Source organism: Triturus cristatus, chromosome 3_1, assembly GCF_964204655.1.
Source record: "Triturus cristatus chromosome 3_1, aTriCri1.1, whole genome shotgun sequence".
NCBI lineage: Eukaryota > Metazoa > Chordata > Amphibia > Caudata > Salamandridae > Triturus > Triturus cristatus.
The window spans coordinates 993036581-993061549 of NC_140583.1; the positions used below are offsets into that span (position 1 = coordinate 993036581).

The 24969-nt window shown below is 45.2% G+C and overlaps 1 protein-coding gene across 3 annotated transcripts in view; it reads left to right on the forward strand.

Moving 5' to 3' along the window:
• Positions 1-24969, forward strand: part of SCMH1 (Scm polycomb group protein homolog 1) — a 369044-nt gene that overhangs the window by 307484 nt on the left and 36591 nt on the right. For 2 of the 3 annotated variants that reach the window (XM_085645667.1, XM_085645668.1), the window contains exons 12-13: positions 277-459; positions 13739-13870. In XM_085645667.1, coding sequence (XP_085501793.1) covers positions 277-459; positions 13739-13870 — 315 coding nt within the window. The remainder of the gene's footprint in view (positions 1-276; positions 460-13738; positions 13871-24969) is intronic. The other variant, XR_014978950.1, reaches the window with a different exon arrangement.

Sequence of the window (24969 nt, forward strand, 5' to 3'; positions counted from 1 at the left end):
AGTGATGTTCTATGGCGACATGACGGTGCACAAGAAAGTGCCATAATATATATATGAAACATTACATAAGTGAAGTATGATTATATTGAATTATATTGAATTTATCTGTAATGCCTAATTTAACAGTGTTTTTCCCTAGTGTTTCTTTCACAGCACTTGTAGTTAGTCACAGTTATATGTGCTACATAGTTTCCAAACTCTCATGGGAAAGGTCTGGTGAGCTATCCTTCTAATATTATAGGTTAAAATCAATCCTTCCTTTTGTTTCCCTTGCAGCTACCTTTGACCGGGAACAGCACACACAAACCCTTCCAGCGGTTAACAGCATAAGCTACGTCCTGCGATTCCTAGAGAAGCTCTGCCACAATCTGCGAAGTGATAACCTATTTGGGAACCAGCCTTTTCTACAGAGCCACATGCATCAGTCCTTTGAATACGAGCATGACAGGTACCTACCAGGTAGGAGCTGGGTCCACTAGGTTTGGTATACATGTTAAGAATGCTTGTAGCTCTAGCGGGCAAGGACATTTTGGGTTGGTTATTACTGCTGCTGCCTTGCTGTACTGCTATACATCCAGAGTCCAAGCCATAAGCTGTAAATTTTCACCACCTTTTTTATGGTGTTGTTGGGGCGGAAAGTCCTCTGCATAGTAATGGTTGTGAACCTCTGCCCTGGATGGCCTACTGTACTGATATCTGGATCCCTAATGCTGATCTTTGCTGCCATAGGCAAACACGGGGCATGCATGTGTGCCATGACATAGGCCTGTCTCATGGATTGCTGTCTTGTTGGACCGGGAGGGGCGCGTAAAGTGCTATCCTCATAGTGGTGGCAGCAGTGCATGCATGTACTAGGTGTATCTTTACCTCTGAGGAGTACAGTACATGTGAGATGCAGTGCTAGGCAGTGCGCGCCTGGTGAGTGCATGTACGAGGTGTATGTGTACCTGCGAGGAGTACAACCGATGACGAGTATAGTGTTGTGCAGCACGTGCATGCTGAACGTGTGTGCTGGCTGCATGTGTGCCTGCAGGTGGCAACACAGAGGTGCTACAGTACTGAGCAGTGCGTACAGAGTGTATGTGAGTTCTGAATGTATATGTGCCTGTGGTAATGTGGTAGCACAATACAGTGCTGGTAAAGTGTGTGTACTATGTAAATATACTGAGTGCAAGTGTGCCTGAATGGTACATTAGATGGAGGACTGTGGGTTCCATTTTGGGGGGCCCGACCTGCCTGGTGAAGGCATGAGGAGGTAGAGGAATCTCCCCAGATAGATCAGTGTATTTCTACATTCCTGTGAGCTGGGTGGCATACACTGGAGGAGGGAGAGCAAGGCTCCCCCTGTATGCTTCAAATGGTGTTCTTTGATTCAGTGAGAGATCGCAAGGAAGGGGCCTGTACACATATCAGGAAGGAGATGGGGCTGATAAGGGAATTATAAAGAGTGGGGCTGGGAACTCGAGATTAAGCTTTTGATTCACATATCACTGTGACTGAAATCCAGGGGTTAACTCCAGCCACTCCCATGGCCTGTGTTGTGGGACTATCAGCTTCAGAGTCTTTCCTGCTGTGAGAGATTGCTTTTCAAGAGGAAGAGGGAGAGAAGTATGTACTTCAAAATATGCAGAACATTAACATACAACTTTAAAGACCCAGACTCTAAATCACATTTGATGGTTGGAAATGGACTATAAGAAGGGGAGGTTGAGACCCCAAAAATTGTCATCTGCCAAGCAGTCAGACGGGCGTAAGGAGAGGAAGCTCTGCAAGACTTCTGCCTGTGACTAGGACTTGGGGCCAAGACCTGCTATTCTCCTTACTGTCTGAGTGGACATCACCCAGGGAAACCAAGACTACCTGCTCTGGAGTATCAGCACCTGCCTGCTTGCAAAGACCAGTGTGTCGTATGAGGAAGCGGAGAGAGTTGGCAGGAGCAAGATCAAGTTTGGGAGCCCTAACGAATAAACTCCCAGTGCGAGATGAGAGGAGACAGCTGCTGCACTGATTGGGCTGTTGCCCATGTGCAGGCTTGAGTAGGTGACCCCCGTACGCCAGGAGAGGGCCTCCGTGCAGATAGCCGTGTAAAGATTGTCATGTGGTAAAGGCAGAATCCTGTGTGGCACCATTGTGGCGACCCTATGTGCTAAGAGGGGCCACCATGGAAAAAGACTGCCTTGCAGAGAAGGTCTGAAGCCTGTGCCACACCGTAGCGGCAACCCCGAATGCCAAGTGGGGCCGCCGTGGTAAGGGCTTCTTTGCGGTGAAGGCCGAAGCTTTGTGTGGCAGTTGCACCGCAACCCCGTATGCCAGGAGGGGCTGCTGGTAGTAATTGTGCTGTGCGGACTGGCAAGGACCCCGTGATCTGTGAGCAGAAAGTGAGGACTGCATCTGATCCAACTTGACCCCGTGAATCGAGTGAGAACGCTGTGAAAGTATCACTGCCTCAAGAAGACCAGGAGCTGGGTTGGAAGGCCGCCGCAGGCCTAGGCAGCACCTGGGTGAGAACCTGCAGGCCACAAGAGGGTCCCAAGTACACTGTCCCTACTAATCCAGAGCACGGCTACCCCCTTTTCTTGTAATCCATGAACAGGGAGTGACAGAGGGGCCACCAGAGAAAACTACCCCGACATCCTGGAGCCCTGGCCAGTATCAAGGAGTTAAACAAGCCCTCATTGGGACTTCCCTGGCCTCTGGCCACCCTATAGGAATACATGGCGCTCAACCAGATGCATCCAGATGTCCGGAGTTCAGAGCAACCAGATGCCCAGGATCAGAAGAACGGCCATCTGGTTGCACCATGACTTCTGAAAAAGGATTCTGCTCACCATTGGAGGGAACAAGGACTCTAAGACCCGGGTCCTCGGAGCCCAAGCTCATTATCATGAAAAGCGGCCATGGGGGGCCCTCGCAAAGCTCTGGCCCATAGCCCGGTCAGAGGTTTAGAACCCAAACAAACAGGGGCGACCTCCCCGGTCCTTCGGGATCATGTCACGTGCACTTTGCGACACAGCAGGCTGGAGAAGGGAGCCCAGGGACGGGGTCTTCCACCTCAGGGCCTGCCTGAGCTCTTTCCAGAGGCTCGGTCAGAGCTTCTTATCCCGAACAAGCAGGGGAGGCTTCCGCGGGCCTGCAGGCCCCCTGTCAGCGGCACTCCGAAACACGACAGGCAAGGAAACGAAGCCCAGGGTAGAGTCTTCTACCCCAGGGCTCGGACAGAGCTTCTGAACCTGGGCAAGCAGGGGCAACCTCCCTGATCCTTCGGGACCTCATCCTGTGCACATTGAACATCCAGCTGGAAAAGGGAGCCGAGGGTTGGGGGCTTCCAACCCAGGGCCTGCCGCGGCTCTATCCTGGAGCCCGGTAAGAGCTTCTGAACCCAGACAAGGATAGGAGACCCCCCTGGGCCTACCAGTCTCTGTCCCGGATACTTTGCAACACGGCGGACTGAAGAAAGGAGCCCAGGGCCTGGGGCTTCTACCTCTGGGTCCACTGGGGCTCTGTTTCGGGAACCTGTCCGAGCTTCTGAACCAAGGCAAGCGGGGGGCCTCCCTAGGCCTGTGGGTCCCTGTCGGCTGCTCTCTGAGACACGGCGGGCAAGGGAACAGAGCCCAAGGCTGGTATCTTCCACCTCCTGGCTCTCTGGGGCTCTGACCCCGCGCCCAGTCAGAGCTTTTCATCCCGGACAAGCACAGAAGTCCTCCCTGGGCCTGCGGGACCCTATCCCAGGCACTGTGTGACGTGATTGGCTGAAGAAGGGAGCCCAGGGCAGTAATCTGACAAGACGCAGCTGTAGATGCCTCTAGATCCAGGATCCTTGTCACTCTGTTACCACCGTGTACAGCGTCACGAGTCACGTCCTATCTCCCATAGAGTCTGGCAGTCCAAGAGGTGTTTATAGCTGCTTCTCGTGTGATTACTTTCTCAAAGGATCATGTTACGAACTCCACCTCTTAGAAGATGTGTGGAACCAAGAGCCACTGGAATGTGTCTTGAGTGATGTATTTGGATGCACGCCGCTCATGGTCAGATCAGGAGATACACGTAACGATCCCTGAATGAGAAAGGAAACCAATATCTTTCGACCCAAAACGAATTTTGAATTGCATGTACATTTTAGAATGCCGACACAGATTACGGTGTACCTGGAGTTTTTCTTGCGTTGACAGTAGTTCTGATTATTGGCCCTGATGAAGACTTTTGTAAGGTGAAACGCGTTGGCTGTGCTTGTTTGCAAATATATAGTACCGAAAAATTCTACATCAACACTCAAGACTTACGATCATCTGTCTACACTAAATATATATTCCTCTTGCCTCTTGTTTTGTGTATTTAAGAGGAGCTTGTTCAATTAAAATCCATTTGTCTACAAGAGACATGTATACCAGAACAAAGCTGTTCTGTTTTGAGACATCAAGTGCTCCTAATGCATAGACTGTCTCCAAGCAAGGTGCTGCATACTTTGTAAGGAAGGGGTGCATTGAAATGCCTACGCAGTAAGGTGGACAATAAGGGTGACTGGGTTGTGGTAAGGCTCCTACAGAAGGAAAAGGCAATTAACAATATGTTTAGTGTATGGTCTATTCATATATGCCCCTTCTGTGTGCACCTACCGCTATTTTTATCAGGATGGCACAGTTCAGTTATTATAGGTGGGGATGTTTATGCCCCATTAAACCTCCTGACTGGTAACTACAGTAAACAGGTTAGTGCTCACATTAGTAAAGTCCAGGCTGCTATCAACCTTGTTATTAAATCCCTAGCTTTATATGATTGCTGATCTACAATAATGAGTAAAGAAGCTAGATATACATTTTACTCTAGCCCACATAAACACTAATCCTACATTGACTTTTTTCTGCACTAAATCAGTAATACATACATCAGGCATTACAAAACCGATTCACCCAAAGGTACTGTCTAATTACAACTTTAACTTAGGGTCCTCGTTACAGACAAGCATAAGAGCTGGATGGTTAATCAGTCTCTACTATCACATCCTGCATATAGACAAAAGATGAACACAATTATTTAATAGTATATCAATATCAATTCTCTACCCTTCACAATTAACATAGTGTGAGAAGTTTTGAAAACTGCAATGAAAGGAACTATGCTGCATTTTACATTAAGAAGAAATACATTTGGCTGTCAATAGAGTAGCAGATTGCATAATCAACTGCTTAAGCTGGACTGTAAGCATGGATAACTCCTTTGTTTCCAACCTACTTCTGAAGAGGAGGTCATGGCATATAAGCAACTGGTAGCTATTTGCTATCTAATCATGAGCAAATCAGGGGCAAAGTCATTAAGAAATGTTACCAACACTGGTTACAGCTCTTTGAATTTAGCGAGACTAAGGGAAAGTTACTGACTCTTAAAGTAAAAGAGCAGCAAACCATGTTGGTTACGTAGGGTATCTATGAGAGAAACAGAGTCAAGGTACAACAATCCTCTGCCATCATGGATATCTTTTGTGAATGTTCCTCTGAACTATACTATGCAATAACTGGAATGTCCATTTAGATTAAGAGTATTTGGAAGTTAATTGAGCAGCCTCCATCCCCAATACACACATGATATAGCTATTCTAGTGTCCTCCATTACAATGGAAGAAGTAACCACAGTAGTTTACAACTTACCTTTCGATAAACCATCAGGGATAGATTTTATACTTTGTTAACTTTATAAGATATGTTCCATGGTAACAGCTCCATATTTCCGGCAATGATACAGAAACGTTTGTCAGAAGATCACAGTTCCTCCATCATGGAAATAAATAATACTTCTGTCTTCCGCAAGACATAGAACAACCATACAGTCTGTGGCTCCTAGAGTCCGCTATCATTAATTAATGTGGACACTACAATTTACACTAAGGTTTTGGCTAGCTGTAGAGCTAATATTGTTCAGCCATTGGGTTCACCAGTCCAACACTGTTTCATTCCTTCTAGGGATACTACATGCCATATTAATTTTAAAGTTACCATATTTGATATTGCTAAGTGATAGTGCTGGGGCCAAGATGATTCAGCTGGGCACTGCAAAAGCCCACTGGTATGGTCATCTGTATGGGGGACATGCTCCCCACTGTTAGAGGTCATTTGCAGTATGAAGCAGGAATGCCCGCTCTCACCATTAATATTGGCTTTCTATTTGGAGCTGTATAATTGCCGTATGGAAAAGGCTAATGATATTCCATCGGTCATTCTTTGCATTTTGGAGCAAAAGATTGCCACCCAGGCTGAGGACATTCCACTTTTGCATCTAATCCAGCTGTTCCAGTTCTTGTCTTCATCTCTGCAGGTTTCTGTCAATCAGGGGAGTAGACATGTAGTAGATTTATTTGTAGTTACAGAAAACCCATAGAGTTCTACGATATTTAAAACTTCTAGTTGATAAAAGAGGGTGTACTCTTCCCGATCATATGTTTTGCTATCAGTCTTGTATTGGTTTTCGAAACTCTCAAATTATTGGATTCAGCAAACTGTCTTTGATTCCTTTGTTATTTTGTTGAAGTATATTTGAATTTATAATATTTTATCTATAGTCCGGGCAGGCTTTTGGAGTCAATTAACTATCTTTTGCAGTGCTTTTTCAACTACAAAAATAACTAAGGGAGGCTGTGTTTTTTGCAGCTTTGCAGAACTGTTTCTATCTGGCTCCGTCCCCTCATTTTCTTTACTGACTCTCTTAAAAACAAGCATTGACATAGCCAATAGGTCTCGCCTTTGGGACCTTATAAGTGTTTAGCCATGCAACAGTTGATGTTGCACCAAGGATATTGTGCTGCATAACTAAATACTTACAAGGTCCCAAAAGCGAGACCTATTGACTATGCGAATGCTTGTTTAAACTGTTACTACGCGACGTACCAGCCGGATGGCTCAGGAAGTTAATCGCTCACGGTTGATATCGGGTGTTGAGCCCGAAAGCCACAGGTTTGAGCTCTGTCCCTTTCCCCTCCCCCCCCCCCCCCTTTGGCCCTCTGCCCACCCAAAAAATAAGTCCAACGTATCGTGGTGTTAAATAAATGGTGCTTCAATACCTTTGGGGCAACTTAGCGTGACATAGAATTGTTACTTCAAAGCAGTGAACTGTTACAGAGTTAAAGTTAACACAGGGCTAATAGAACCAAATGAGCTAGGGAATCGTTTAACTACTAAAGCAGCCTTGTACCTCAATGTGCCGGGCCGGCGCTGTTACGAGCACAAGCTTTAGTAACTAGGGCGGGGGTCTAGCTGGGAGAGCGGAAGTAACAGCTGGGCCGTGGGGTCAAAGCAAGAACGATTGGCTAGACAGACCCTGGTTTGAACCAGTACAAGCAAGCTGGAATTAGAGCCTATGTTGTGACTAAGGAGTAGGCAGGAGGATAGGTCAGCAAAAGCTGCCTTGAAGAGGCTTCGGTCAGGAAGCACTAAGAGTTAAGCATTGACCAGGAAGTAGGAATGTGCTCTCAACATTTTTTATTTCTTCCCCCGTGCGTTTTATGTCGGCATGCAGCAGAGGCCGCGGACAGGGATGGGTGAGCATACCCGCGCGCGGAGCTTAGTTTGTGCTGGCACGGGTGATATTCGGACGCCTTGGATATCCAAGCGCACTGACCTAAGGGCAATGTAATGATGAGTCCTGTTGCGTATACAACAGGAGAAGGCAGTATGAGGCACTAGGGTGACGCTCCTGTTTGGGCAAACCTACCACTTCAAGCAATCCAGTTCCCGGTCCATCGGGTGTTGCTTGCATAGTTGTTCCACAGCGTTTATCTTCAGGGTTAACTATTACCTGAATAGAGTTATGTGCAGGCCTTCGTAGGCGCTGGCAATCATGTGTGAGGTAGGAAACCCAGGTGGGGAAGAAAGGGATAGATGTGATTGGCCCCAGAATATGTTTTGCCCAGGACCACCCCTAAAATCCTTAAGATATCCCTGCCCTTAAGCAGATTGTTTCAAATACCGTTTTCCCCTTTAATTAATTTAACGTGGGTCATGGGGAAGAGTCTATTATAAACATTTGGCATGGAAATGTTGCGTTGGTGTCATGGACCATCCATGAAAAAAGTTTCTTTTAGATCAAAGCAAGACTTCTCCCATTGCACCCATGCTCCTCGGGTCTGCCGGCTTGAGCTGCCGACTTGGGAGCTGGGGAATCGGGTTCGATCCCCGGCGTCTGCTCATCATCCGCTAGGAGGGTGGCAACATCACACCACTTGTAGGCGGGGCAACTATAACAGTGAAAGCGCGTCACTATCCCGTAAACATTAGATGTACACATGGTTAGAAATTGGATCAATGGCCTATGCAGTCAGTGAATTGGCCAAAAAAGAGCATGACAGGCTGAAACTCGATCATGAATGGATAGCTGTGGGTCTGCCTGAAAATAACAAAATTAGGCAGATGTTTCACCTTATTCGTACGTTCTGCTGCGGAGGACGCAACAGTTGCTTTTATCTTAATGAGCCACGGTATAATATAAGAAATTTAATGAAAGCAAGCAGCTGGCTCAATGTGAGTAGTATCCAATGCATTTGCATACAGTTGGCTCCTCTTTAATTATGTCAGCAGGGAACAGGCAAATATATAAGATATCTCTGTGCCCCAATTCCTGAAGAGTCAGCTGCGGTTAGTGTTACTCCCCTCAATCAAATTTTCCTTTTAAACCCATTGCATAAGGATCACTGCTATCACATTAAAACGACTTCCCAGCTATATGCAGCGTTGTAATGATAAATGTAAACAGCATGTATGTCCAGTATGTAATGTATAAAATAAGCCAGCATGTGTAAACAAGCGCGGCCATGCTAATTAGAAACAGATGGCCCCTGCGCGCTGCTGCTCGCTCCCTCAAGGTGGATGCCAGCAGAGTGCTTGAAAAGAGCTGACCGATTTCTAAAGATCCTCTCTAGAGCAGCACATGCGCGCTGCACTAGGCTCGACCTAATGAGGTAAGGATTGTAACTTCTACCAACTAGTTTTGGAGTAAAGTCTTTTTTCAATTTGAATAGGCTGTTTATAAAAAAAATATCAGATTTTATTAACATAGCAAAAATATATATTTATATGAAGGGCTTAGTGATAAATTTCTCCAGGGCTGAATCTTTGCGTAGGTTCTGGTCTATATTTGAATTTACGACTGAGGGTCTGGTCTCCCTAACTCATGTGATGTCCTTGACTAAGTTGATGACAAAGAAACTCAACATCCGCGCTTACCTATTAACACTTGTATGGACTTAATTTTGAGATTTCAAAAAGTGAGAGGGCTTGACACCTCATCTGAAGTACCTTTTCATTATGCATAGATTCCCGTTCTGGGTACATTTCTGCCATATACAAGTGTGTGAGAATGGTAGCAGTTGCTTTTCCTATAACAATACTGAACGCAAAGACCAAAGCTCACAGCCCGGAAGAGATCTTGTGATCTAATTCATACACGTTTAAATTAAAAGTAAAAAATTTACCTTGTAGAATTACTGATATGTCTGTTGTGAATGCCTGATATTTTAAGAATTCTCAAAGAGTTTGATAGTGGTTAAAGTAATCTTTGACAGCCCTAGAATTCCTTGACTACATAAAAGGTTATGTATGTCTGCATGTGTGACTGGTGTAGAATTTCAAATGCGTGAATTGACATAAATATGCATTTTGACGGTCCACTTTGTGGCTCCATGTAGAAAAAAATATTTACCTGTGAAGAAAACCATTCCGCTACACTGCCATCAGTGCTATGGGTGTTCTCTCCTCATTCTTAGGCTGGTTATGCATATACCTAAAAACCCAGACCTTAAATCCGTCTGCATTTCCAGGGTGTGTATACCCAGTTTGTGGGAATTGATCAACGTTTGCTGGTAGACCCTGTAGGAAAGTAGGATCTGCTTCTATGGTTACCCTCACTTTTTGCCTGGTGCTAAGCTGTATTTGACTAGTCTGACTGGGATCCTGCTAATCAGGACCCCAGTCGATCTGCTTTCTCCCTAAATTGTTAAGTTCAGTACTTAGGTTCACCCCAGATTGGATACTGGGTACCATTCTAAGTCCTTAGTATATGATACCCATGTACCCAGGGCATAGGTACCCCAGAGGTCTCCTATGGGCTGAAGCATGTTTTATGCCACCCATGAGAGACCATTCAAAATGGAACTACAGGCCTGCCATTGCAGCCTGTGTAAGATGGTGCATGCACCACTTACTAAAGATATAGGTTTCCTATATCTACGGTCACTGCACTTAAAACCTATATGTCACCCTTCTAGCAGGACTTTGCAATCCTGAAGGCAGGGTGCTTGGTTCTAAGTGAGAGGGTGCCCCTGCATGAGCAGGACACCCCTGCAGCCTACGGAATCATTCTCCCGGGTTGTCAGTGAAGCATCCATATACTATATAAAGAGGCACCGCTTTATTACGCGATGACCATCTCGAAAACGGTTGCAACAAATCCTATCATGTTTGGTATCAAACATGTTGGAATCACACCCCTACACCATAAACGGTGTGGGAGGTATGATTCCAAGCACTGGAAGAGTCCTGTGTTAGGCTCTGTGTTACCGGCACCAGCCTTCTTGACCCAGACAGCACAAAATGGCTGCTGCTGACCAGAGACACGATTCTGCCCTCCTGCTGCTGAGCCAAGATCGAGCAGGAGAAGGCAGAACAATAGGCATTCTGTGACCATCTCCTAGACAGGATTTAGTGTATTGGGGTGGGGTGGGTGCGCTTGCCAGTGCCACTCAGTCTGCATGATGAGACACATTTGGTGTCCCTGTGCATAGTCCAGTTCAAACCAGTCCTTGGAGCCTTTGGCTCCCTCTCTGGTCAAAACTGGACGAAGGACATGGGAGTAATGGGAGTAACATCCCCTTGTCCAGACCCTCCCCTGTGAGGGTCTCCTGAATCTTCCCAACCCTTTCCTTTGGGTACTTAAGGGCTTACCTGGGTGTAGGTCCCTAGATTCGTCATGGGATAAGATTCAGATCAGACACAACTTCTTCTTCTACCGTCTGGGCACTCTGGACTTCGTTTGGGCCTGACTTCGTCTCCCTTCCAGTCTGCTGCATCGTCTGTGCCTGTGCACCATACAGGAACCTTCCAAAGCTTCTAAAGCATCAAAGCCACTTGAAGAAATCTCCCTCGGAGTGAAGGAGTAACTCCCCTGCATTCGCAGGCACCGCAACTAAGTCGACTGGTCTGCTGATCCTAAGCTCCTCCGGACTGCAAAGGCTATGCAACACAGGAAGTGGTTTTAAACAGCTCCCGATGTCTGCCCTGCCCTCTTATCAAGTTTGAGGCCAGTATCCATCGTGGGGGTTACAATAACCGAACCTCTGTGTACCGCGTCAACTTGCATTTGCAAAGGCTTGTTGACTTCTTTCCAAGAAGATCTTCGGGCTCCAAGTAGCCCCAACCTCGAGCACCTCCAGTGACCAGAATCTTCAGCCACCCCGCATCTTGTGCATCTTGGCCTGCATCTTTTGGTGAGCTGCTTGAGGTCCTCTCTCGACTCCAATGCCTCCAGCCTGTAGGTCCACGTGAGGGTCACCATTGTTTCCTTTGGGCTCCCCTGATTGCTAAGGGCCGGCTCGGACTCCTCTGCAGGTGGTAAGTCCCCTGGACCTTGCTGGTCCCGACGTTGCTCCTTCTTTACTTCCTGCATTGGTTGCATTTGCCATGGCTTGTTGGTGCCCCCGCCAGACACCGACCCCTCAGCACTCGACATCCTTCGTGGGACAGCTCGTGCACGGTTACTGGTCCTCCTCAGCATCGCCTGATCCTCACAGCTGCAGTCTATATCATCGTCACCCATCCTGCAACACCCGACATCGGAGGGTCATTCGTCTTCCAAGTCTCCTGGTCACTCATGAGTGACATAGACTCTGTCCCCTCCGCTTGCAGGTACCACTCATCTTGAATCCACCTTCGGATTCCACCGGACACTTTCTCCCTCTTCAGCAGCGGTACTTTCCTGAAGTCCCCCATTGGGTTCAACAGCAGTTTCCGACACCACTTCACACGTATGCACCTGGCTTCCCTGGTGTAGGTAATGTGGGTACTAGGGTATCCATGGGTGGGGTGGCTCTCCAACCTTCTTTCTTCCACGGAGTTTCTTCAGGTTCCACTGGGAAGGGTCCTTAATCTTTAAAAATCCAACCGCGACTTACACGTAGAGTTGTACGGAGCACACAGTCGTGTTCCCTCACTGCACACGCTCTCCGTGGGGTCCCTATCTACTCACCTTGGGTGGTTCCTTGGGTCCAGAGCACTTCTACGTCCTCTTGACCCTGTCTTGATCCAAGACGTGGTTCTCAGACCACTTTCCTAGTATATGGTTTGGTCACCCCCTGGGGTCCACTGTGTATTTTGTGCTATTTCTAAGTGTTAGAGAGTATTATATAATAAATACATATTTGTATAAATACTTTGTGTGGTTCTTTTTCACTTAATCTATTCTATAAGATTGCATTCTGGTGAAACAAGCTGCTTTACGCTCCTTCTGGACTAAGCCTGAAGGCTGCTCTCCTCAGCTACCACTTTCTAAGGTTGTCTAAGACCTCTTAAATCACCATAAGGGTTGTCTGGACTGGTGCAAGGTGCCTACTTACATAAGTGAACATCATATACCAGGCCAGCTTCTCGCAGACCCACCCATTACTTCCCATAACCCTTCCCTAACAATGGTATTGTGAATTTAGAAATTCTCCAAAAATGTGAAATTGTTGAATTGGCAAATCCCTATTGTGAGGGCAAAAGTCATCTTCTGGGAATGAGGCTGTTAGAGGCTTTTGAGCAATAACAGGAACCCACTTGCCAATAGATTGGGGAGCTCCCTTTTTCACAGAGACCCCTTCTCCTACTCCCTATTCCCCCAACCCACAATTACTCTAGATAGCTTTCTGATATTTTGGAGCCAGAGATGAGATATTTTGGTTAAGCCCTGCAACCATCTTGAGAAATGGTGCCATTATGTTTATTTTCTGGTGTTGAAGAAGGGCTTGGGTATGGTTGGGCCAAACATGCTCCAGAGCCCCTGTTAACTTTCTGTGTTCTAGGCAAAATAATATCTGTACCTCGGCCTGCTGGACGTCTGATTTGTTAGTCAAAAGAGGCACCTCAACAGCCTGTAGAAGATGTCGAAACGATTAGTAACGTCTGTTTTCTTTGTTCCTCTTCTTGTCATTGAATGAAATACTACGTCTGTGATAATAGAGACAAAACCCAGGATGAGCACTAATGTGGACAGTATATAAATTAAGTCTGAGATTCTCAATTTTTTGGTAGTAATGTATATAGACCTGGACAGCTTCTCATGCATTGCTTAACTACCTTAACCCAGCAGGAGAGCTGATGGCAGTTTTGAAACATAAGAGAAACCTGTGGATGCAACAGTACACAGAGACTGCAAAAGGTTTCCACTTTCTCTATGCTTATTACTTTTGTTTTTTTTAAAAAAACTATGAAATTATACTTTTCAGTTTTCTGTCTTCCTCTTCGTGGTAGAGGACCATGCATTGACACTCCACATTGGATAGTAAAGAGTAGGCCTGGGCCTGGCACTTCAGAGATACAATACTGCACAAGGCTCAAGGTAGTATAGAATAATTTAAAAAATGAATTGGGGAGGGGGTGTGGGTAATAAAAAGCATTTATAAAATGTCCTTGATTTAAACATCGTGATTTTTTTAATCTTGCAAAGTTTCCTCTTACATAAATTTCTCCATTCTGCCTGAATAATTATTGTGCTTTTTTCCCAGATAGATGCAATTCATTGGAAGGCAGTCAGCATTTACCTGGTCGGGGTAGCAAGCGATACTACCAAGACTCCCCACTCTGCAACACCTCGCAGTCTCCAAAGCTTCCAAAAACTGACCGTCACCCTTCAGATGGTAAACAGAAACTTCTGTATCTTCTCTACATTTCTTTACTTATGTAGTAATATAGCTCTGTGAAAGTGTGTAGGTTATGGCCCATTATAGATAACAAATCATGCCTGATACACAAAATATGAAAGATTTAATACGGCGGTGTACAATCAATCGTATAAAGAATAAGAACTGTCAGAGCAGTGTGCTACAGTATCCTGTCATTTCATTCCAGTCCATTTCAGAGAAACTATTTGAATAAAAGAATTTATTCAGGAAAGCCATTTCATGTATGCATGTATATAGGATTTCTATAACGCAACCTAGCCAAAAGGTAGCCGAGCGCTGCATATGGTCAAAGACAATGAGTAAGAGGTGAGCTTGTCTGCAATACACGGGTTGGTGCTGATTGTGATAGGTTTGTAAATGTGCAGCTCGTTTTGAAGATTTTGTGGACTAGCAAGGGGAGGCAGTGAAGTTCCATCAGGATGTGGGTGATGTGATGATATTTCTGCAGACCTCGAATGAAACGTGCTGCCTCTAAGAGGTTCCTGTGTGAAGTGTGGCTGGCCATGCAGTAAGGCATTACCACCGTCCAGATGCAAGAGTACAGGGGTTTGAACAGCAGTACTGAAGTCTCTTTCTGGAAGAAATGGTTTGACTTTCTTAAAAAAAGTATGCTGTTACTAGAGTATGCTTTTTTTTTGGGCAATGTGTACCTTGAGGGTGAGGTTGGTGTCCAAGGTGAATCCTAGTGACTTGGAATTCGGTGAAAGTTGGTGTTCAAAGCCATCAAGGTCATGCCATTGAGCCAGTTTGTACTGTATCTTGTTTATTGTTCTTGGCAAAAAACAGGAATTCTATCTTGGTTGTGTTGAACTTCAGTTAGACACTAGATATCCAGGTCTGGATGATGTGCAACCAGTGTTTGAGATATTGAATGTCTGAAGCAAAGACTTTCAAGTCGAGTTGTCTATCATCGCCATTCATTACATTCCAACACTTAAAACTTCTCAAATGGCATTTTTTGTCACAACACAGTGCATGGTAGATTGACCAGTTATAGTTATGGTTGTTTGGGTAGCAAGCTGAAAAGAGTCTATACTTCTAATAATTTGTAGGTGGTGGATAAATTGTAAATGAAAGTTATAACTATCACTTCAGAACTTTTAAAGTTTGTGTGGTTTAAGCTTGGTTTATATAGGGAAAATAAGTTTTCCTAAATATAATTAAGCTTTAACCTGTGGATTTTTCATTGAATATCAATGTTTTTTTAGAATTATTTAAATAAAAATGTGTTTCAACCCGTAAAGTCCAATGTCTCAAGTGGAAGGTTGTTATGTGGAGTGTCATACAGTACAGGAGAGGAGAGTGTTGTAAAGTCTATTGTGATAGACTGGAGCATTGTAGATTGGAATTGAGTAGAGTAGATAGTAGTAGTGTATTTTACAGTGTAGTAAAGTGTTATATAGTATGGTGGCATAGTGTCTCATATAGTGGAGTCAAGTATTGTAGACTGGAGCAGCGAGTTGTACAGTGGAATGGCGTCTCGAGCAGTAGAGTAGTGTGTCGTAGACTGTCATAAAGTGTTTTAGAGTGGAGTAGGGTGAAGTAGAGTGTCATAGAGTGAAGTATCGTCAAGTGTAGTGTGGCAGACTACAGTGGAGGAGAGTGTTGTAGAGTGGAGTGGTATTTCGTAGAGAGAAGATGAGTGGCATGTTGTCGAGTGTTATACAGTGTAGTTCAATGGCTTAGAGTAGATGGGAATAGAGTGGACTGCAAAGTGAGTCATACCTTGGCATAGAGTGTAGTACAGTGTTGTAGATTGAAGTTGCATGCAGTGGAGTAGAGTGTCAGACATTGGAGCCGCCTGGACCGGAGTATAGTACAGTGGCGTAGAGGGAGATAAACTGTTGTGATGTGGAGTATAGTAGAGTAGCCTGGAGTGGGATATTGTAGAGTAGAGTAGAGTAGAGTGAAGTGTTAGGCCATAGACTATAGTGGCGTGGAGACCATACAGTTGAGTAAAGTGTCATAAACTGGAGTACTGTGTTGCACAGTAGAGTGTAGTGGGGTGTTGTCCAATATAGAAAAGTGATGCACACTACAGTAAAGTGGCATACGGTCTAGTTGATTTTTGTAGAGTGGAGTGCAGTGTTGTAGAATGTGGTACAGTGGATTGGCATACAAATTTATAGTACAATGGTATTGAGTGGCGTAGACAGGAGTGGCGTACAGTGGAGTAGATTGGAGTACTTTGTCAGAGTAGAATGGAGTACAGTGGGTTCAGTGGCATACAAAGTTGCATAAAGTGGACTAGAGTATTGTTGAGTAGAGTGGAGTACTGTGTTGTAGAGTGGCATACAGTATAGTACAGTGGAGTGAAAGGGTATAGACAGGAATAAAGTGTGGGTGAGTGACTTACAGTTTAATAGGGTGTTGTAGAGTGGAGTTGCATACGGTACAGTAGTGTGTGGAACAGTAGAGCTGCGTAGAGTGGATTTTTGTATAGTTGCGTAAAGTGAGGTAAAGTCTTGTACAGAGGAGTAGAGTTGAGTGGAATGGTGCAACGTACTGTGGAGTAAGGTACAATAGAGCATATTGGTGTGTTGTAGAGTAGAGTAGAGTGGCATGGAGTGGAGTGTAATGGCGTAGCATAGATATTAAACTGTTATAAATTGGAGTGGGGTCTCGTACAGCAGAGTGGAGTGCTGTGTCGTATAGCAAAGTGTTGTACATTGGAATAGAGTTTTGTGTATTGGAGTATACGGTTATAGAGAGGAGTAGAGTGCCATGAAATGTGGTAGACTTTCATAGAGCGAAGGAGAGTGTCATACAATGGAACAGCATAGAATGGAGGGGCGTACATTGTAGTGGCATAGAGTGGATTACCGTAAAGTGGAGTAGCATACAGTGGAATAGCGCACAGTAGAGTGGCATAGAGTAGCGTAGAGTGGAGTGCTTTACAGTGAAGTGGCATACAGTGGAGTGGCGTACAGTGGAGTGGCATAGAGTGAAGTAGGGCACAGTGGATTAGCAAAGAGTGGGGTGGCATACATTGAAGTGGCGTAGCGTAAAATCGAGTAAACTGTTATAATTGGAGTGGCATCTTATACCGTAGAGTGTTTTGCTGTGTCATAAAGAGTTTGAAACTGTCGTAGAGTGGAGCAGAGTGTTGTACAATAAAGTGTACGGGCATAGACTTGACTGCAAATTTGGACAGTGTAGTGCACAGGGATAGAGTCTAGTAGTGTGGCATAGAGTGTAGCAGAGTTTTGTAGAGTGTAATAGCGTATAGTGTAGTAACGTACAGTGGAGCGGCCTAAAATGTATGAGCATATAGTATAGTATCTTGAAGTGGCGTAAAATGAAGTGGTTTAGGCTGGAGTGGTGTATTGTGGGATGGGGTAGAGTGTAATAGCATACAGTGGGATGAGGTACAGTGTAGTAGGGTAGAGTGGAATGCCATATAGTTAAGGGGCAAAGATTGAAGTTGCGTACAGTGTAGTAGCGTAGAATGGAGTGGCATACAGTGGAATAGAGTAGAGGTGAGTAGAGTGGAGTGACGTAGAGTGGAATGGCTTAGAGTAGATTAGCATATAATGGAGTGGTGTAGACTGGAGTAGTGTACATTGGAGTGGGGTAAATAGCATATAGTGGAGTGGCATAGAGTCCAGTGGTGTCCAATGCACTGGCGTAGAATGAAGTGGTGTAGTGTGGAGTGGTGTACAACTGGAGTGGCGTAGAGTGGAGTAGCATATAGTGAAGTGGCATACAATGGAACAGCGTAAAGTGCAGTGGTGTACAGTAGAGTGGCGTAGACTGGAATAGCGTATAGTGTGCAGTGAAGTGGTATTGACTGGAGTGGGGTTGAGTGTAATAGCATACAGAAGAGTGGTGTCCAATGGAATAGTGTAGAATGGGGTGGGGTGGAGCGGAGTGGCATAGAGGGGAGTAGGATAGTGTGGACTGGCGTAGAGTGGAATAGCATATAATGAAGTAGTATATAATGGAGTTGCATACAGTGTTATAGAGTAGAGTGGACTGGCGTAGATATAGTGGAGTGGCTTATAATGGAGTGGTGTAGACTGGTGTGGCGTATGGTAGAGTGCAATAACATACAGTGGAGTGGGTTGAATCGAATAGCGTAGAATGAAGTGGCGTAGAGTGGAGTGCCATACACAGGAGTGGCGTAGAGTGGAGTGACATACAGTGGAATAGAGTGGAGTGGTCTACAGTAGAATGGCATAGAGTGGCATAGCGTCCTGTGGAGTGACGTAGAGTGGAGTGCCGTACAGTATCATTGCATGCACTGTAATAGCGTATGTGAAATTTAGCAGCAATTTAGATTATGGTGTGCAGAGTAACATAAAACAGCGAATTGCACTGCCTAGCATTTCTCCAGATTAACCAATCATAGCAGGGCCATGCATGGTGGCCTTGCATTCCTTTGTAAATCTGACTTGAGTATTGCATTCCCCATGCGACACTGAGTGGCACAAGGGTACTACAATCCAATAATACGGCTAGACCTTAGTTATATTTTGGGCCATGGTATACTGTGATAATATGCAGTATACTGTGGTACATAGCAATGACAAGCCAGTATATAAATGGGCAATGGCTGTTTTTAGAGAATGAAAAGGCAGCTATATTGTTTTCTCTACACTTTGGCAGTATTCAGTGTTAGGGCCTTAGATATAGGTAAGTAGAAGGACCCTTCCTATTACCACCTTGTTAAAGTGGTAATAGATAGGGAAATGTATATATATTTTTATTTATTTATTTTTAAATCAGCTTACAGCCATGTACTGCAGTAGTTTCACAAAACTTTGTGAAATTCTGCGAAATGACAGCGGTGACCAATATCACTAAGTTTAAATGTCTTATAACTTAAAAAATACTTACTTACTTAACTGCAGTACCCAAAAAGCATATCTGCACCATAATGTATAATTCTGCCAAATTTCATGTAAATCCGTGCAGACGGTTTTGCGCTACCTCAAATACAATAGTCAATGGAAATAAAATTGGTGGAAAAATAAATTTTGGCATCCTCTTTTATCTTTGCACCCCCTTAATGATTCACCACAACAATGCACATCATCTCAAAGTGTAGAAAATGCTATTGGTCTGGAACGTTTTGTGGTGATTCGTCAAACGTGTGGAAAGTTAATAGCTAATATCGAAGTAATTTTTATCGTTTTGAATGCTATCTATAATTATCGAGTGACAATTGGATTTAATGTGAGTTCATTCTTTTTATCTATTGTATCGGTTATGTATTTATTTATTGGTTTACATGATCATGTGACCATAAATGTGTCTTTTAGTTGTTCATGTAGTAATGTAAGCTCAAAGTGAATGAAAGCCAATCATCTGCACACCCTAATATCTACTGCTGCCAAATTTATAGAAAATCCGACTGAGCGTTTCCGCGATATGCGAAATACAAAAGTCTATGCAAAATGCATTGGATATCAAGCACGTTTTTGGAACCCCCCCCCCCCCCTGTTTTTTTTTCTTTGGACCTCCTTCACCAAACACCACACAACTATCAGTTCTCCAACAATGAAACCGGTGCAACAGGTCTCTCTCTGGTTAAGCTAATTTACCTGCAGAGTGGCTACTGCCACTCTGTAATATATATATATATATCCTGCTCCAGTGCACAAAAGTGTGCGAGGCACTCGGGGGACGGGTGCCGATATTGCGGTCGTGCTCCGCAAAATTATAAACACTCCAACCCTCCTTCAACATTCATAACAGGAAGAACAGCACTCTCAGGGCTTCATTGTAGCAATTTAATCTTTGGACACTGTTGTCCGAAGATTAAATTGCTACAACGAAGCCCCGAGAGTGCCGTTCTTCCTTTTATGAATGTTGAAGGAGGGTTGGAGCGTGTATATATATATATATATATTCAGATAACTATAACTCGCGCGACCGCCACTCTATCACAAGGATGATGTCATCAGTGATGCCACTGACCATGTCATGAGTGATGTAATATGTGACGTCATCAGCAGTGGATTGCGGGCGCGTGAGTTATAGTTATCTGAACTAACTATAACGGGGGAATTTCATTGGTTTTTTACGAGTGAAATATCCATATAGCGATTGCAGAACGCGCTCGCCCAGGCAGTGTTAGTATTGCTTTTACCCGCTTTTAACCTGTTGCTTTTTAAAACATTGCTTTTAAAATTGTATTACCTGTTGTGAATTTACAAGCAAACCTCCTGTGCTAATTAGTCCGCTACCTCCTCCCCGCTTTCCCCACGAGTCTCGGGGGCCTCAGCTGCTGCTCAGCAGGGCTGATTAAGGGGAGGGGCCTAGGGGCATCGAGAAGCATAAAAAAGACACGCTGGAGCGGACGCGCAGCGATTGCAGAACGCGCTAGCCCAGGCAGTGTTAGTATTGCTTTTACCCGCTTTTAACCTGTTGCTTTTTAAAACATTGCTTTTAAAATTGTATTACCTGTTGTGAATTTACAAGCAAACCTCCTGTGCTAATTAGTCCGCTACCTCCTCCCCGCTTTCCCCACGAGTCTCGGGGGCCTCAGCTGCTGCTCAGCAGGGCTGATTGAGGGGAGGGGCCTAGGGGCATCGAGAAGCATAAAAAAGACACGCTGGAGAGGACGCGCAGCGGGCGCGCCGCTGGCGCGCCGAAGGCGCGCCTAAGGCAAGCCCGTCTGCGCCCGAAAGGGCCCAGGGACCAAAAACTCTGCCCTTGCTTACAAATACTCGCACAATGAGCTTCTAAGTCTAGGCGCCGACTTACATCCCCTAACATCAGAAACTTTGCTTGTCCTCCAGAGAGAAGGTATTCTCAACCCACAGGTGAAGGGGACAGACTGCGCCCCTCCTCCACGCAATCCGGACCTCACCCATTCAAAGCATCATATCCCCATGAAACTCGTCTCCCTCAATACAAGATCACTCCATAAACACGCCCCAGAAATTTTCACCCTCCTACAAGAGGATGCCCCTGATGCCCTCGCCGTGACCGAAACTTGGCTCGATGAGGACTCAGAACCCACGCTAATTGCATCCCTACCTCCTGGCTACGATGCCTTTTGGCATAATAGGACAGCAGGGAAGCGTGGTGGTGGGGTTGCCCTTATCTTTAAGAATCACCTGATTATTGAGAAGTTGTCTGGGGAAAACTTCGAGGCAGCAGACATTCTGGTCACCAAGGTCTGCAACAGCGCCTCTAACATAGTCATTGTGACTGTCTACCGTCCACCTAGCTGCTCACCCTCTTTTATCGACCTCTTCACCGATTGTATTACTAACCTCCGTTCACGCTTCCAACAAATGGTGATAGTAGGTGACTTCAACTACCACTGGGATCAGATACCCAGAGGGGCACAGGCTCTACTTATTGAGACAATGCTGACCTCCCTCGGATTCACCCAGTTGGTGTCAGGCCCCACTCATGAGAAAGGTCACACCCTTGACCTGGCATGGACCACTTCCCCCTCCGTGAACTTAATAAATATCATCCCCTGCGGGTGGTCTGACCACTACTCTATCAACCTTCTACTCCCCCCGATCAAACATAACCCCAGTCCACCTCCTACCTGGAAGGTAGTTAGAAGCTGGAACAATATTTCAGGTCCTACCCTAGAGAGTACTCTTCGGAGTAACCCTGCCAAGAGGCCTACTACATTGGATTTGGAAAAATGGACAGATTCCATCAATAACCATCTTATATCCGCCATAAACACACTCGCCCCAATCAGAAGGAAAAAAACGGGAAATAAGGGCAAAGGCTCCCCTTGGTTTTCAAACGAACTTCAAGTCCTGAAAAGCACACTTCGCCAATATGAAAGACGCTGGCGCAAAGCCTATGAACCACAAGCTCATGTAGAATATAAGGCAAAACTCATCGTCTACAAAAAGACCTTGCTGAGCTACAAGGCCAAACACTACGAGAACAAGATCCAGACGGCCACTAACAAACAAAAAGAAACATTTAATATCCTCAATGAACTAAGTCAAAAACAGGTGCCAGTCGCCCCTTCTAGCAAGGAATTATGTAATAAATTTTTATCCTTCTTCTCGGATAAAGTCCAAGATATCCTGACGGACATTAACAACTCCCCCTTTAAACTCCCCATTAATATGAGGGCGGAGTCAAAAGGAAAAGGAGCTGAGCTTATATCCCGTTTCCAGCCCCTTGACTTGGAGACACTGCGAAACATTGTGACCAAAATAAAATCCGGCTCACCATTAGACCCTTGCCCTCCCAAGATTTTCAAACTGGCACTCCCAGCAATCGAGGATGAAATCCTGGCCCTGATGAACTCATCACTGGATTCAGGAAGTGTCCCACCTCAATTCAAAGAAGCTAGAGTTATCCCCCTTCTTAAAAAGCCTGGGGCTGATGTCACCAACTTGAAAAACTTCAGACCCATATCTCAGTTGCCCTTCTTAGCTAAAACATTGGAGCAATACGTCCTTCAAACCCTCTCCAAATTCATGGAGTCCCACAACCTCTTCGAGGACAGGCAAGCCGGCTTCAGGGCTCATCACAGCACTGAACTGGTGATGCTGTCTGTTCTAGATGAAATCAGGACCAAAGCAGACAACAAAAAACCCTGTGTCCTAATCCTTCTCGACCTGTCGGCAGCGTTCGACACGGTCAATCATGCACAAATCCTGGACAGAATTAGAGACACTAGCATCGGAGGGTCGATCCTCCGCTGGATTGAATCATTCTTGTCAGAGCGTGCCCACAAAATACAGATGGGGGATCTGACGTCAGAGAGGGGATCCAAGGGTCAGCACTATCCCCCCTCTTGTTTAACATCTACCTGGGACCCTTGATCAGGAAGCTCGCCCTACTGGACTGTCAAGTCTTCAACTATGCGGACGACACACAAATCATTATCCAAATAGACAACAGCACGCAAGCATACGACAGGGTAAAAGATATCTTGAGATTTGTGGTCAGGTGGATGACCTCTAACTCACTTAAGATCAACCCCGATAAAACGGAGGTGTTAGCAATCACAAACAACAGCAACCCATGGAACTCCCAGTTCTGGCCCGATGAACTGGGGGCAATCCCTGCACCAGCCACAATGGTAAAAAGTCTGGGAATTAAAATCGATGCGAATCTCTCCTTGTCAAATCAGATCACCTCCGTCTTCGGGTCCTGTGTGAGCCTTCTCAGGCGATTAAGAAGACTCTCCCCCATCCTCTCCTTTTCATCAATGAGAACCGTAGTATCCGCCCTGATTTTGGCCCGGCTCGACTATGGCAATGCACTATATATCGGGCTTCCCTCCACTCTACTGCACAGACTGCAGGTGATTATGAACGATGCAGCCAGATTGATTTTTAAACTACCCAGACACATTCACGCCTCCCCCTTACTACAACAACTACACTGGCTGCCCATCAAGCAGAGGGCCAAATTTAAAGGCCTCTGCATCACACACAAGGCCTTGTTTGGACAAGCCTCCAAATATATCAAGGACCGCCTGACAATCTATACCCCCGGTCGCACTCTCAGGTCCTCCACGGAGGGTCTACTAAAATGCCCACGCTTCCATTACTCCACAACAGGGGGCCGAGCCTTTTCCACTCTTATGCCTCACATCTGGAACAAACTGCCAAGCGAACTGCGCTCTGAAAGTAGTCTCCTGCCCTTCAGGAGAAAACTGAAAACCCTCTTATTCACAAATATATATATATATATATATATATATATATATATATATATATATATATATATATATATATATATATATATATATATATATATATATATATATATATATATATATATATATATTCACTGAAAAAACCATAGGTTTCACACATGTTATAGTTAGCGGAAATTTTACTGATAAAAAACCAATGAAATTGCCCCGTTATAGTTAGTGCTGGCAACTATAACTCACGCGACCGCAATCCTCTGCTGATGCTAATACTGTATTTAGACACTTATTTGCCCATGTCTTCTTCCATACATTTTTAGCTATACATATATTACAAATATTTTTTTTTCATAAAGACACATATGTCATCAGCAGAAGATTGCGGTCGCGTGAGTTATAGTTGCCAGCACTAACTATAACGGGGCAATTTCATTGGTTTTTTATCAGTAAAATTTCCGCTAACTATAACATGTGTGAAACCTATGGTTTTTTCAGTGAATTTGCAAGGTTTTTTAAATGCTAATTCCTAACTATAACGTGTGTGAAACCTATGGTTTTTTCAGTGAATTTGTACGGTTTTTTAAATGCTAAGTGACTTTACGCCATTCGTGGCGTGCGCGCCCACTTAACGCAGTTCGTTCCGTGCGCGCACGGTGCGCTTCGCGCACCGTGCGCGCACAGTGAGCACGCGGTGCGCTTCGCGCACCGCGCACCCACTTTACGCAGTTAGTGCCGTGCCCACGTTACGCTAGATGGGCCATGTACGCACGATGCGCTTCGCGCACCGTGCGCACATGGAGGACATATTATGCGCTTCCTTGTGATAGGTAATCTGTTGAAATTTTTTGGGAACATTTTCTGTGCTCTGATAAGCCATGCACAAATGGTGGCCTTCGGCCACCATTTGCACAAGGGGTGGAGAAAGTGTGGATAGTGTTTTTTTTATTTTTATTTTTTTACCGTACGCTTACGGTAAGCGTACGGTAAGCGTACCCCGCGAAATTGCCGAAAAAAAAATAATGCCGTTTTTGCTCTTGGGGGATGTTTGGGGACTCCCTCAACATGACTATGTGAGAGGGAGTTGTCAAAACATCCCCGTAACATGTTTTTGGCCATCATGTTTGATACATAACACTCAGTGCGGTAGACAAAATGGCGGACGCCGCTTCCTGGTTTCTGCCGATTCGAATGTTTACTAAGATCTGAGAGCCAATCAGAATCGCGCTCGCGCACGCCACCGTACGCTTACCGTAAGCGTACGGTAAGCGTACCGTAAGCGGGCTCAGATATATATATTGATTTAAAGGCTATTTTCTCAGAATCTACTGAACAGATTTACACCAAACCTACAAAAGGCACTTCCTTGACCTAGGGACTACCTCTCTGCCAAATTTCTAGTAATTCTGTTCAGCCGTTCGGGCTGTAGCTCGTTCTAAAGGTCCTATGGAAAAAT